At 54.0% G+C, this 11,528-nt stretch overlaps 1 protein-coding gene across 3 annotated transcripts; it reads right to left on the bottom strand.

Annotated features, from left to right (window-relative positions):
- Positions 1–1,379: 1,379 nt before the first annotated feature.
- DLK2 (delta like non-canonical Notch ligand 2) lies at positions 1,380–11,086 on the bottom strand. Of its 3 annotated transcripts, none has more exons than XM_085576908.1 (6): positions 10,955–11,086; positions 8,361–8,462; positions 6,746–6,809; positions 4,228–4,358; positions 3,474–3,618; positions 1,380–2,877 (listed from the first exon to the last, which is right to left on the bottom strand). In XM_085576908.1, the coding sequence occupies exons 2-6, from the start codon at positions 8,431–8,433 to the stop codon at positions 2,103–2,105; spliced, it is 1,188 nt and encodes a 395-aa protein (XP_085433034.1). In that variant the 5' UTR covers positions 8,434–8,462; positions 10,955–11,086; the 3' UTR covers positions 1,380–2,102. The 3 variants fall into 3 exon arrangements, with proteins under 3 accessions (XP_085433034.1, XP_085433035.1, XP_021399785.2); XM_085576909.1 differs by having other exon boundaries at positions 10,862–10,980; XM_021544110.3 differs by lacking the exon at positions 10,955–11,086 and adding an exon at positions 10,575–10,722.
- Positions 11,087–11,528: the final 442 nt, after the last annotated feature.

Genomic DNA, 11,528 nt, shown 5'->3' with positions numbered 1-11,528 from the left:
GCTGTTGATTCAGGTCCTTGGCCCTTTTCCTCATCAGACACTTATATTCTTATGAGATACAAGAGTGGTGCCCTCTACATGAAGACAACCCTACCTACGCTCTACTATTCCCAGAAGGCTTTTCCAAGCCCAGAAGGTTGCACCCAGGAACCTTGCTACTTTTCCTCTGGTTTTCAGTGGAGGTCTTTCCCTGAAGGGGCTAGAATGCAATTGCATTAAAGGCCTCTAAGGATAGTTTATTTCAAGACCACTCCCTCAAGGGAAATTCTCTATCCCTCCTGCCCTGCATCCAGCTGCAGAAAACCCACAGTTGCTGTCAGTTTTAGGATCTTGCTTTTGCCATAGGCACCTGGGACTCCTTCCCAACACTCTTAAGGCAATGTCTAACCCACATCTTTGCTATGCTGTCCAGGGGTAGGTGCCATTCCTTCCCCTGAGGCTGTAGGAGCCATCCCCATCCCTGCAGGTGGAGAATAAGGCAGGACAACTGTACCACAGTCTGGGTTTGCATTCTTGAGGAAAGTGATGGAGATCTTCAGCAAGTTTCTGAGCAACCTGATCTACATTGATCTGCTGAGAGCAGGAGGCTGGTGTTCAGAGGTCCCTCGCAACCTAAATTGTTTTATGATTCTTTGATACACTGTTTCTGAGCTTGTACTTATTTTATTTGATAAAGGTACATAATCCATCTGTGTATTAAAAAAATAATCTTTCTGATGAAGTCCCAGTCCCCTCTCCCAGGTCTTACTCCTACCTGAGCAGTCACTTCTTTGCTCACTTCACACCACCTTGAAACTAGCTCTGCAACCCTACAAGCCAGTAGGAGGGTTTGGGTTGTGGGGAGTTTTGCCCCACTGCTTAGCCACTACATCCATGAGGAGGCACAGAAATCCCTGGTCTGGGACAGAGACACTGATTGCTGCACACCAGACCAGCAGAGGCAGGAACAGACCTCATACAAAGGGTAAGTGACCCAACCATCTGCTGCCTCTCAGCCATGCTTTAGCAATGGTGGAGAAGGCAGTTTTGTGTCTGCTTCCTATGTTCATCCCAGGCTTACATCCACTGTGGGGAGTTTAGCCTTTCTTTGTATGAGAAAAGCTGCAGTGACTGTTCTGAGGTTAGAGCCAGCTGCTGCCTGCCTTAGAGTGAATGGGAGAGGAAAGGAGGACCTGGATCCTGTATTGCTCCTGAACCAGCCACAGCACAGCCTTGGCATCTCCAGCTTCACCTATGAGGACATATGAGAAGGATCAGCTCAGGCCCAGAGGAGAGCAAATAGTGAGGCAGGAGAGCCCACTGGAGAGGCAAAGGATCTTGGTCATTTGTGGCCAGACCAGAAAGGACGGCTTAGTAAGCGAGTCATAGAGATCTCTGGATTATCAGGAGGAAAGTACGGAACATGTTTGTAACCCCCAAGTCTGACAGGAATAGGAGGGTGCATCAGCCAGGGCAGAAGAAGGGCATGAGACCTGCAATGATTTTTGAAGTCTCTTTTTACAGAACCACAAGGCTAGGGAGCAAGGGTGTTTGCTCACTCCCTAGGGACATGGCGTCTGAAATGACAGCCTCCAGAAACAGCCAGGAACTACCCCATACAGTACTGTGGCAGGGAGACCCATGCAGCTATAACTGTCCCAAAGGCCCCAGAAGAAGCATCCCAACACCAGCAGAAATGAGGATAAAGCCCCTTCCTGTAGTCGCAGAGAGGAGTTACAAAGGGTCTGGCAGTATTTGGGCTTGCAAGAGGGCTGTGCCCTCCTCAGCACTATGTGTCCTGTTTCTGAGTGCTGGAGTCAGATGACAGTGGTGCCTGCATGGCACGGGCTGCTGCAGGCAGCACACCACAACTTCCCTGCAGGGCCGGCCCAACACAGCCCTGCCTTCAAATGCCCGTGGGTGCCAGCTGAGCCAGCCAGCCAGGAGACAGCTCAGACCCAGGCAGGGCCATCACACCAATGCTCAACACCCAGGGTTTTGTTGATGCGTTTGCTGCCCTGGGAGCCCTTCCCCGCTGCCCAGTTGGTGCCGGTGTGGCTCTGCAGGGTGCAGTTCAAGGGGTTTGCCAGCATGATGACCTGCCAGGGCCTGGTTCAGAGTCCTCACAGCTCTGTGGTCTTCCTTGGCTCAATCAAGATGGTGTTGAGCATGCCCACCTGACACTCCTGGTCTTGGAGCTTTCTTGCAGCCTGAGAAGGGCTTTGGCACCAGTTCGACCTTTGACGGCCTCTCTGCCAGTTCCTCAGCATTAGCAGGACAGTGATGAGGACCAGCACTGCTGTCAGCACCCCAAACACCAGCACTGTCACCAGCTGGGCTTCACTCAGCCCTGAGTCCCTTTGGGTCACCACCTCCTTCACAGAGATTTTCAACAACCCTCCCCCTGGCTCTTTCTCACTGTGGTTGGCCACACGCCGCCCTGTGACCACAGTCCTGATTGGCTCTGGCTGTGTCACCCCTGGTGTCTCACTAGTGCTTTTCAAACCTCCAACATTCTCATGGTTTGCAGGGTGGTAGGGAGGAGACCAGGTGGGCTCAGGGATAGAGATCTCACAGGTTTTGCCAGTGAAACGGTCAGGACACAAGCAGTCATAGTCATTGATGCGGTCATAGCACTTCGCTCCATTTTTGCACGGCTGGCTGGCGCAGTCGTTGATGTTGATGGTGCAGAAACGCCCTTCAAAGCCCACCTGGCACTGGCAGGAGAAGCGGTTGACACCATCGTGGCAGGTGGCCCCATTAGCACAGGGGCGCATCAGGCAGTCATCCACATCATGCTCACAGAGAGCCCCCACAAAGCCAGCGAGACACCGGCAGGTGAAACTACTGGCAAAGCCATTTTCATCTTGACATTGCCCACCATTCTTGCACGGAGACCTGTGTGGAGAGAGCGAGGATAGGTCATGGTCCTGGAGACCAAGCGGCTTCCCCCACCCCAAGTGTGTACCTGAGGTAAACACGCAGAGCTGCTTGCGTGGTCAGTGTGTCCAGTTCTTTCCATGGGAGCAGCTATCTCTAGGAGAAGACTGGATGGGAGTTCCTGTTTCCTTGAGTGAGAGGCCATGGGACCTCCTCAAAGGCTGTGGCTGTGCACAGGCCCACCACCCACCAGGGAAGGTCTTCAGCCAAATGATCTGAAGAGGAAACATGCCCTCCTGATGCTCCCCACAGGCATCATGGATGTCAGCTCATCACACCTACAGCAGTTTGGCTGCCTGGGAGATAGGATGTCCCAGGCATGATGAATAGATTCCTGTCCTCTTACAGCAAGGCCAGGAATCTGTTCAGATTGCAACAAAGCCGTTACCCTGGTGGGACCACGCAGTGCATGCTGCTAAACCAAAGCCAAAGGTGATTTTGGCTTAACTCCATTACTGTATGGAAATTCACAGGTAATGAGCCAAGCTGGGCCTCTACTTGGCAGTGTGTGACCCAAAGTTAATGCTGTCTGTAATCTCACTGCAGTGTCTCACCCTGCCTTCTCACATGGCCCTGTCTTCATCTCACAGTCTTTCCCGTGGAAACCTTCTGGACACAGGCAGGAGTAATCCCCATCTCGATCGTAGATGCACTGTGCCCCGTTCTGGCAGGGGGACTGGTGTTGACAGATGTGTATGTCTGAGGGGAAAAAGATAGTGTCAATTAGAGAGAAAAGAGGGTTGATGTGGCCAACTCAGTGCAAACACAACCCACAGAACCCCCTGGGGATGGATAAGTGGCAAGAGTTTCTCTCTTCTCCCCTCCAATAGGCACCTGCAGCAACAGAAGTGCAGTGCCTGCGTGGTTGTGAAGATGCAGTGCATGCCAACTGTCTGACCAGTGGAGATCCCCTTGTACAGACAAGTCCCTAGGGAGAAGGGGAGAAGTGAGAAGGGGAGTCCCCCAGATGCCTGCTGAAGGCAGGAAGCCTTGGGGAAAGCAGGGGATGATGCTTGGAGTCCTGATGCAGCATGGGAAATGCAAGGAATTAATCTGCTCCATTTCCTGAGGCCAGCAAGCTTCACACCAGCTCCTGCCATACAGCCATGGAAAAAGTGTCAGCAGTCTGACCTCTCTTGCAGGAACAGAATGGTCCCAGCTGTGGCTGCCAGGCAACATCCCATCTCCCAAGCAGCCAAAACAGCATCACCCAGGTGGCTTCTGGCTATGCCAGCTGATATATCCATGAGGGTGTGCTGGGCTTCTACTCTCAGCACCAGATGTGGGGATGCCCAGCCCACAACTCACCTTTGTCACAGAACTTGCCAGCCCAGCCAGTGTGACAGATGCACTGCCAAGGCTGGTGGCATGTCCCATGAAGACAGCCTGGCATGCGCACGCACTCCTCACAGTACTCCCCCTCCCAGCCTGGATCACACCTGCAGGAGGACAGGGCATAGCAGCATAATCAAATCAAATCAAATAATCAAATCCAGCAGGAAAGCTGGCTACGTGCTGTGCAGGGCCCCTACAGAGACAGCAGTGCTCGGATACCCTCCCAAAGGCCCCATGGACCTCCTAGCTCCTTCTTCCAGAGGTAAGTACTGGCATCTCATCTGTCCGAGGAAGCAAGCAGACACCCCCTGCAGCCAGGGATGGTGAGTGGCCAGCAACAGAGCTAAGCAATTTCACTTTCACTGCCCACATCCCTCTGATCTCCTCCAACCAGCCGCTCTGTATACACCACTGCACTAGCTCAGCAATTCTGCCTCCCACAGCAGGCAGCCACTCTGACAGGCAGAGAGGAGCCCATCCCTAACCCTGAGCTTCCTGAGGGAAAGGGTCAAGAGGCTGCTGAGGTCCGTGTGTTTCACTGCTTCTCTCTGCATTATAATGTGTGTCATTTTTTGTCTGGAGTGCACAGTAAGCCAGCTGTGAAACCTTGCTTGCTATGGCTGGTGCACAGAACAGTCTTATCAGCCAGCTCACAAGGGCAGTGCAATGGGAGAACCTGCAGCACACAATGAGTCTTCTGGCCCCAGAAGAGCAGGGCAGTGGCAATGCCTAAGCAAAGCCAAGCTGTATTGCTCCAGGGGCAGGCATCCCTCAGACCTGCCAGCTCCAAGGCAGAAAGCAAGTGATAACAAGATGAGAGCTCAGAGGAGGTGGCACCAAGCCACAACAAAAGATATACTAAAACCAGCACAATGGAACCAAACAAAAACAACACAGTTTCTAGAGTAAGGAAGGGAGTTCATTTTCATGGCTGGGGCTCATTTAAGCACAATGTGTGGTGACTGCAGTTTTTTTGAGCTGGCCTACAGCTGCACTTTCAAACCTGGGTTGGCTGTTGTTGTATGTTGTTCCAAAGAGATGACGAGTGAGGAAAATGGTAAAAAAAAAAAAAAAATAATATATATACATACACATATATTAATTAGAGGCTTTTCAATGGGACTGGAAGTGATACCATGTGCCTGTTATAGTCTGGGGAAATACATTAATACCTGGACAGCCCTGAGCAGAGGGATGTTTACACCCCTACCCCCAGTACCTGCAAAGAGCAGGTGCTACCAATTCTTCCACTTCTCCAAAAGGGAGCTGGCCAACCTAAAATTTGCCAGGAAGGGGGCCAGGTAAGCAGCCAAGTCTCCCTGAGTTTGAGGTGATTTTGAGGTACTACCAAGCCACAGGATTCAGCAAATGCTCTGAAGGCCTGAAATCAGCAGCAGCAACTCATGTGTGGAAAGATCTGCAGCTGGGACACCTGTCACAATGTGACATGTGGCCTTTCTCATTGGGGCTTGCAGCACCGTGCTCCCCCAACCAGCCACAGCTGCTGAAAGGGCTCAGGGAGGAGCTCTATGCAGCTGCAAACGAGGCCCCAGCCAAACCAGAGCTGGACACTCCCTGATGCAGCAGCCAGCAAGAACAAGTGGCCCAGGTGTGGTGTGACAACAGGGGTTGTTCTGTGAAAGGGGATTGACCATGCCCTGGTGAGGAGAGCAGTCTGCCCCTTGCAGCCACAGGTGTCCAAGCCAGCCCAAAGCCAGCCTTTGCCTCCCGGTGCTGCCTTTTAGAGTGGGGCTCCAGATGGCCCTACAGTGGGACAACAGGCAGTGGGTCTGGGGCAGCCCAGAGCAGGTATATGGGTGCTCCCCAGACTGAAGTGCAGGGTCAGGCTCTGAGCTTTGATCCTGCGGGATCTGAGCACCAGCTGGAGCTGGGATGCCAAGTACCACCTCTGCTGCTGTAGCTCACAGCTTGCTGGTAAACCCTTTTTGAAAATATCCGGAGATCCCCATCACAGCTCAGGCTTCTGAGAGGGGACCCCTGAAGCCCTCAGTTATATGGATGGCTGGAAGCCCTTCTCTTCCATGCCTCAGGGAGAGCACCTCCATCTCAATCAGTAAGGAGGCCAAGCAAGCTGATCAACCCTCATGCCTGCCCTGCTGCCTGATGACATTGCCCCATCATATCTGAGCCTAAAGGCTGCTTCCCATCACCCAGGCATGGCCAGGCTATCCTGGGCTTACCTCTAGACAAAAAGGGCTCAGCAGAATAACAGTGGTCAGTGGGTGAAGGTGGGCACCCTGGAAGCACTGGAGCAAAGGCTAGAGGGGACCAGCAAGAGGCTGAGGCATCAAAATCTCTCACTCCAGAAAGTGTCAGGTAAGAAGAGAGCAGAGTGATCGGTTCCAGGTGTGGGTGGGTGGAAGAGGAGGTGCTTCAGCTCCAGGCAGGGGAGTAGGCACCAGGGACACAACGTCAAGGGAGGGAGAGCAGTTACAGTCAGGAGCAGCAGAGAGCCAAACACAAGCCATACCTGCACTTCCCATCCTGGTCACAGCAGCCATGGGAGAGATTGCAGCGCTCACTGCAGTCATCCCCTACAAGACAAGAGACATGTGGACTTGGATTAAGCAGAGAACTATAGATGATTCCAGATCTGCCCATGGCCCTAAGTGTTTCCTTAAGTGCTTAGCCTACCTGTCCCCAGAACTGTAAGGTGGGGGACCTTCCTTTCACTCACTGGATGCCACACAAGAAATGAAGATTTCACAGTCCACTGTCTATAACACTGTCTTTATTGAGAAATGGGGCTCTGTTTCAAAACTACCCAGTCTCTGGTCATCTTTCCCACCTTTTCTCTGCTGCCTCCCTTAGATTTTGGGCCCTTCTAGGCAAGAGCTGGGGTTGCCTGTGCATTAAGACAACTTGTGTAATAGGGACTGACCCACCTGGGACCTCCTCTCAATAGTCTTGCAGTAAGTATGGTGAGAAAGCTCAGAGCCAAGTACTGCAAGGGGCGCAACGGGACCAAGGATGGAAATGGAAAGAATGGTTCTTTACCTCCCAGGATGTTACCATCTCCAAGGACAGCTATTGGCAAAGAGTGGTGTGACAGGGGCTCCTGCCCTCTTCCAGGACCCAGTTGCCAGAACTCCCCTCCCAGCACAGGGAAGCAGGACTTGGCATCACATGGGGCCAAGTATCCAGTTCTGTTTATTTATTTAAAAGCCATAGAAGCTGTAACTGAGCCATGGCCTCACTGTGCCATTTCTCATTCTCTCCTTTGTGCCAGGTGTTCCCTTTCATCTCCACCTTCCCCTCTTCCCCACTACTCGCTTGCATCTTAGCTCCAGAGGTGAGCTGGTTCACTCTGGCTCCATAAGCAGCAGAACTAGAGCAGATGTCAAGAAGCAGGGGGGTTTCTCCAGAAGTCTTGTGCAAGTCTTGTGCAAGCCAGGCCCAGGAGGTGGATGTCCTTACCTGAGCCCCTCCATCCTGGACTGAAACAGATTAAAGCCCCCATGCCTAAAGATGCGCTCAGGCTTTCCCAAGCAGCATCTTGTGCTGCCTGGGAAAATGTGCAGGGGAAGAAATCCCCTGTGCATGCAATTTTGCTGCAGTAGGCAGCAGGTCCCACTGCACAGGGTAAGAGCCTCCTAAAACAAGTCACTATGGAGCTGGAGCAGCATCCTGGAACTGCTCAGCCCCAAGCCTGGGTATTGCCACCTTTCCTATTTGTAACCATCTCTCCTGGCACAAGGCTTTGGGAATTCATTGCTTACCCAGAGCAGGGATAGAGCAAACTAATCTTTGGGAAGGATTTTGTCTCACTGAACCCAGGGTTAGCTGTTCACTTTAGGGACCTTCTTTCCCCTGAGCAAGCTGGAAATTTGGGAACCCATTAGCCCTAACTGAGAGAGCCAGAGCAGCAGGAATATCTCTGTCAGTCTGCTCAGGCATTGCCACCCCTGTGGGTAAGAGTTTCCAGTGTCATACCTCGGGTGATTCATGACTGGGCAGCATTTTCTGCTTTTCCAAGTCAGACCATCTCAATTTTGCATGGAAAACTGAGGAGACTTCAGCAATGCCAAGGACAGGTTTGGAAAGATGGAAATGAAAGAGAAGGACCCATGTGTACAGAGACTCACCTTGCACAAGCTGGTGATGGGCCAAGAGGATCCAAATCAAGGACATGAGCTGGAGACAGAAGTTCCTGAGCATGGTCAGTGTGGCCCCACCGAGATGAACACCTACAGAGAGAAAAAGAGCAAGCTCAGCAAAATCCCTTGGCTGACACCACAGCTCCTCTCTACTGCCTGGGAGTTTGAGTTGAAACATCCAGTTTTATACAGCTTTGTCACCACACTCCCCTCTGTTCCATCCAGACTCCTTCCTCTAAGTCAGTGTTGGGGCACTAAGAATTAAAAAGCTTTTGAGAATGTGTATATAGCAGAATCTAGGGTGCACACTCAATCCTGAGTGTGTAATGGCTCAGGCTGTTACAGGACATCTTGAAGCTGCTGTCAGGAGAAATACCCACCCAGCTGTGGGGACCTTCATCTTCCCTCCCTAGATCTGGGATGCTTCAGCTTCATGTTAATTAAGGTCCTCCTGTGCACATTTGAATGAATAAATGGGCTGAGTGTTCTTCACAGTGCCCAGGCTGCTTTTCAAACCCTACAATGAGAGTAGGGAGTCCAGCAGATCTAGCAGAGGAGCAGGCAAAAAAGCAGCAGCCCTCTTTCATTGTCCAAGCAAGAGTGTAGCAACAGGCACTATTGCTGGGCTGCAGCCCCAGGCAGGAAATGTGAACACACACTTCTCACTAGGTGGGGTTCGGTCCTTTTCCTCAGCTGCCCTACAAGAGAGCCCCGTCAGCTCAAGGTTCCTGCACCCATCTATTTTCCAACAGCCTCCTGCCCTCTTGAAGTAGCATTAAATACTTTCCAAAAATGCTTCACTCCCTCCCAGCCTTCTGGGATTGTTAAGGGCAGGAAATTCAAGGGTTATATCATAAATATATTACTGTAATGAGATGGGAGGAGTTAAACAGTTCTGTTAAGAGAATGGCGAAGGTATGGAGCAGACTCTATCCAGCTGCGTGGGTGTGATGAACAGGGGCCATTCCACTTCCAATTCTGGAAGGTTATGTTTGGTCCATAGTTGTGTGAGAGACTTCCAAGATGGGGACATAAGTCCTCCTACTCACATGTACACATGAATTGTAGGAAGAGGTTTTGGGGTCCCTGCTAAGAGCTTCACCTGCCTGGACTGGACATAATAGCCCATAAAAGCAATGATGTTGTTTGAAGCATCTTTCCAGCAAACAAACCACCACCAACGAAGGATGCAGCATTTTCAGAGGGGCTACAGGATGTTACTGCCACTGCCCCAGCCAAGTCCCACCATTGATTGCTGCATCTTCCCTCCCCACAGTCCCTTTGACAAAATGCTTTCAGGACTCTTCTTCACCTCATGCCCCTAAACACTGGGCAGTGTCAAACAGCTGCTGCATTTCAGGGGAGGGTGAAGCAATTGCTATGAAACTTATAAAATAATTTAGGGCTGAAGAGTATAATATTCCTTCAGGGCTGTGAGAAGCATAAGCTCCAATCATATGCCATTGCAAAGGCTGTTTTTTTTCCCCATTGCAAAGGCTGATTTTCCCCGACAGCTCCCCACTTCAGGCATAGCCTCTCAGGCCTCCCCACCTAGTCACCCCATGTGTGCTGCTCCCAGCAGAACCCCCAGGGTCAACCCGGACCCCAGCATCCTGGGAGGCAGCTGGTGCCAGGGAGAGGTGTGAGCAGTTCCCACCTGGGCAGGCCTGGCTTTGGGGGTCACAACGACATGGGTGAGGGAGCTCCCTCCATCCCACTTATCCACCTCTGCCTGGCCGGGCTGGGAGCTACCAGACCTCCGGGTGCTGCGAGTATGACCCCGAGTCTATTAACCTCCCTTTCGAGGGTATCAGAGACCTCTGTGCATTTGGGGACTAGCAGGGACATCCCCAGGACTCGGGCTATCAGCACTGCTCCAAGTCCGAAGGCTATCGGGACCCCTCCGGGCTGGTGTCCGGGGGCAAGGGTGGGAACCTCGAGGGGATGCCGCGCCGCTGCGTCTCGCCGCGCCTGTCCCCCCGCCCCATCCCCCCGGGGCTTTGGGACCACCCCAAGCCCAGTGCCCCCCGGAGGGGCACGGCCACGGGGGTGCTCGCCTTCCCCCCAGTCCCGCCCCACCCCAGGGCTGTCCCCGGAGGGGACCCTCCGCGGAGCCCCGCCGGTGCCCCTGCGGCCGGGGCGGCGGCAGGTAAAAGGGGGTCGGCGGGGCTGGGGCGCTGTGGGTCCCCGGCCCCTGCTCACCTCGGCGACACGGCGGCTCGCGGGGCTATCGCGGGGTGCGGCGGCGGGGGACGGCCATGCCCGGTGCGGCGGCGGCCGGGCTGGGGAGGCGCGGGGCTGCGGAGGGAGCTGCCGCCGCGTGTGCCGCGCCGCTCCGCCCGCCGCCGCCGCCGCCGCCGCCGTGCAGCCCCGGCCGCCTGCCAGCGGCTGCGTGTGCCTGCACATCCCCGCTCCCTCCCCGGGACATCCCGCCTCCCGCCGCCCCAAACCGCAGGCAGCCCCCGATTCGGCCCGCCCTGCCCGCTCACCCCTGCCCTGCTCCCGCCGCCGGGGGCGGGGGGACCCCGGCACGGCCCCGCCCGACCCCACCGCCCCGGGGAGCTGCGGCTGCGAGGGCTCACCGGCCCCGGCTCCCAGCACCGATCGCAGAGCACGGAGAGGTGTCCCGGGCTGGCGATCCCCGCAGGGGCGCGGCCTTGCTGGGGGCACCCCGCCCGGGGCTCCGTGGGGGCTTCCGCGCTCCCCGCCCTCGCCGGGGCAGGGACGCGGTCCCGCGGGGCACTGAGTTTCTCAGCCCGGCGCCCCTCTCAGGAATAGGTGCGCGATGATCCGAGCCTTCGTTTTGCTCAGATTATCTGAAATAATACTAATAAGCAAAAACACCTCCTGCAGCCCCTCCCTGATGTCCTGGGGTCCACTAAAACACCTCCACTGGCAAACTGTAGAAGCCCCATCCTTAAAATAAAGGTTCAACTTGTAGTAGTCACCCCACAAAAAAGAAGCCATCCAGAGAAGCTGTTGTCCCCAACATTTTTCTCACTTCCACTCATGGGATTTGGACATCAGCACTTCAGTGGACAATAAGGAACAATCAGGAAACTATGGGAGAGGGTCTGGGCTGTCACACCTTCAGAAGAAACAACTGCTCCCTCTCCTCCTCACCTTGCATGGCCTTTCTGCTGCTTGACAAGATGA

The sequence above is a fragment of the Lonchura striata genome, chromosome 3 (assembly GCF_050655825.1).
Source record: "Lonchura striata isolate lonStrDom1 chromosome 3, ASM5065582v1, whole genome shotgun sequence".
Lineage (NCBI taxonomy): Eukaryota > Metazoa > Chordata > Aves > Passeriformes > Estrildidae > Lonchura > Lonchura striata.
The sequence above is the reverse complement of the archived record's forward strand: the minus strand, read 5'-3'. Positions and strand labels throughout refer to the sequence as shown.

Bases quoted from the DNA above. Each gene is read 5' to 3' on its own strand.
- DLK2 (XM_085576908.1), bottom strand. From the start codon at position 8,433: ATGCTCAGGAACTTCTGTCTCCAGCTCATGTCCTTGATTTGGATCCTC. The intron at 6,810-8,360 runs GTGAGTCTCTGT...CTTGTCTTGTAG, and splicing joins CCATCACCAGCTTGTGCAAG to GGGATGACTGCAGTGAGCGC. The intron at 3,619-4,227 runs GTGAGTTGTGGG...TTTTCCCCTCAG, and splicing joins TGGCAAGTTCTGTGACAAAG to ACATACACATCTGTCAACAC.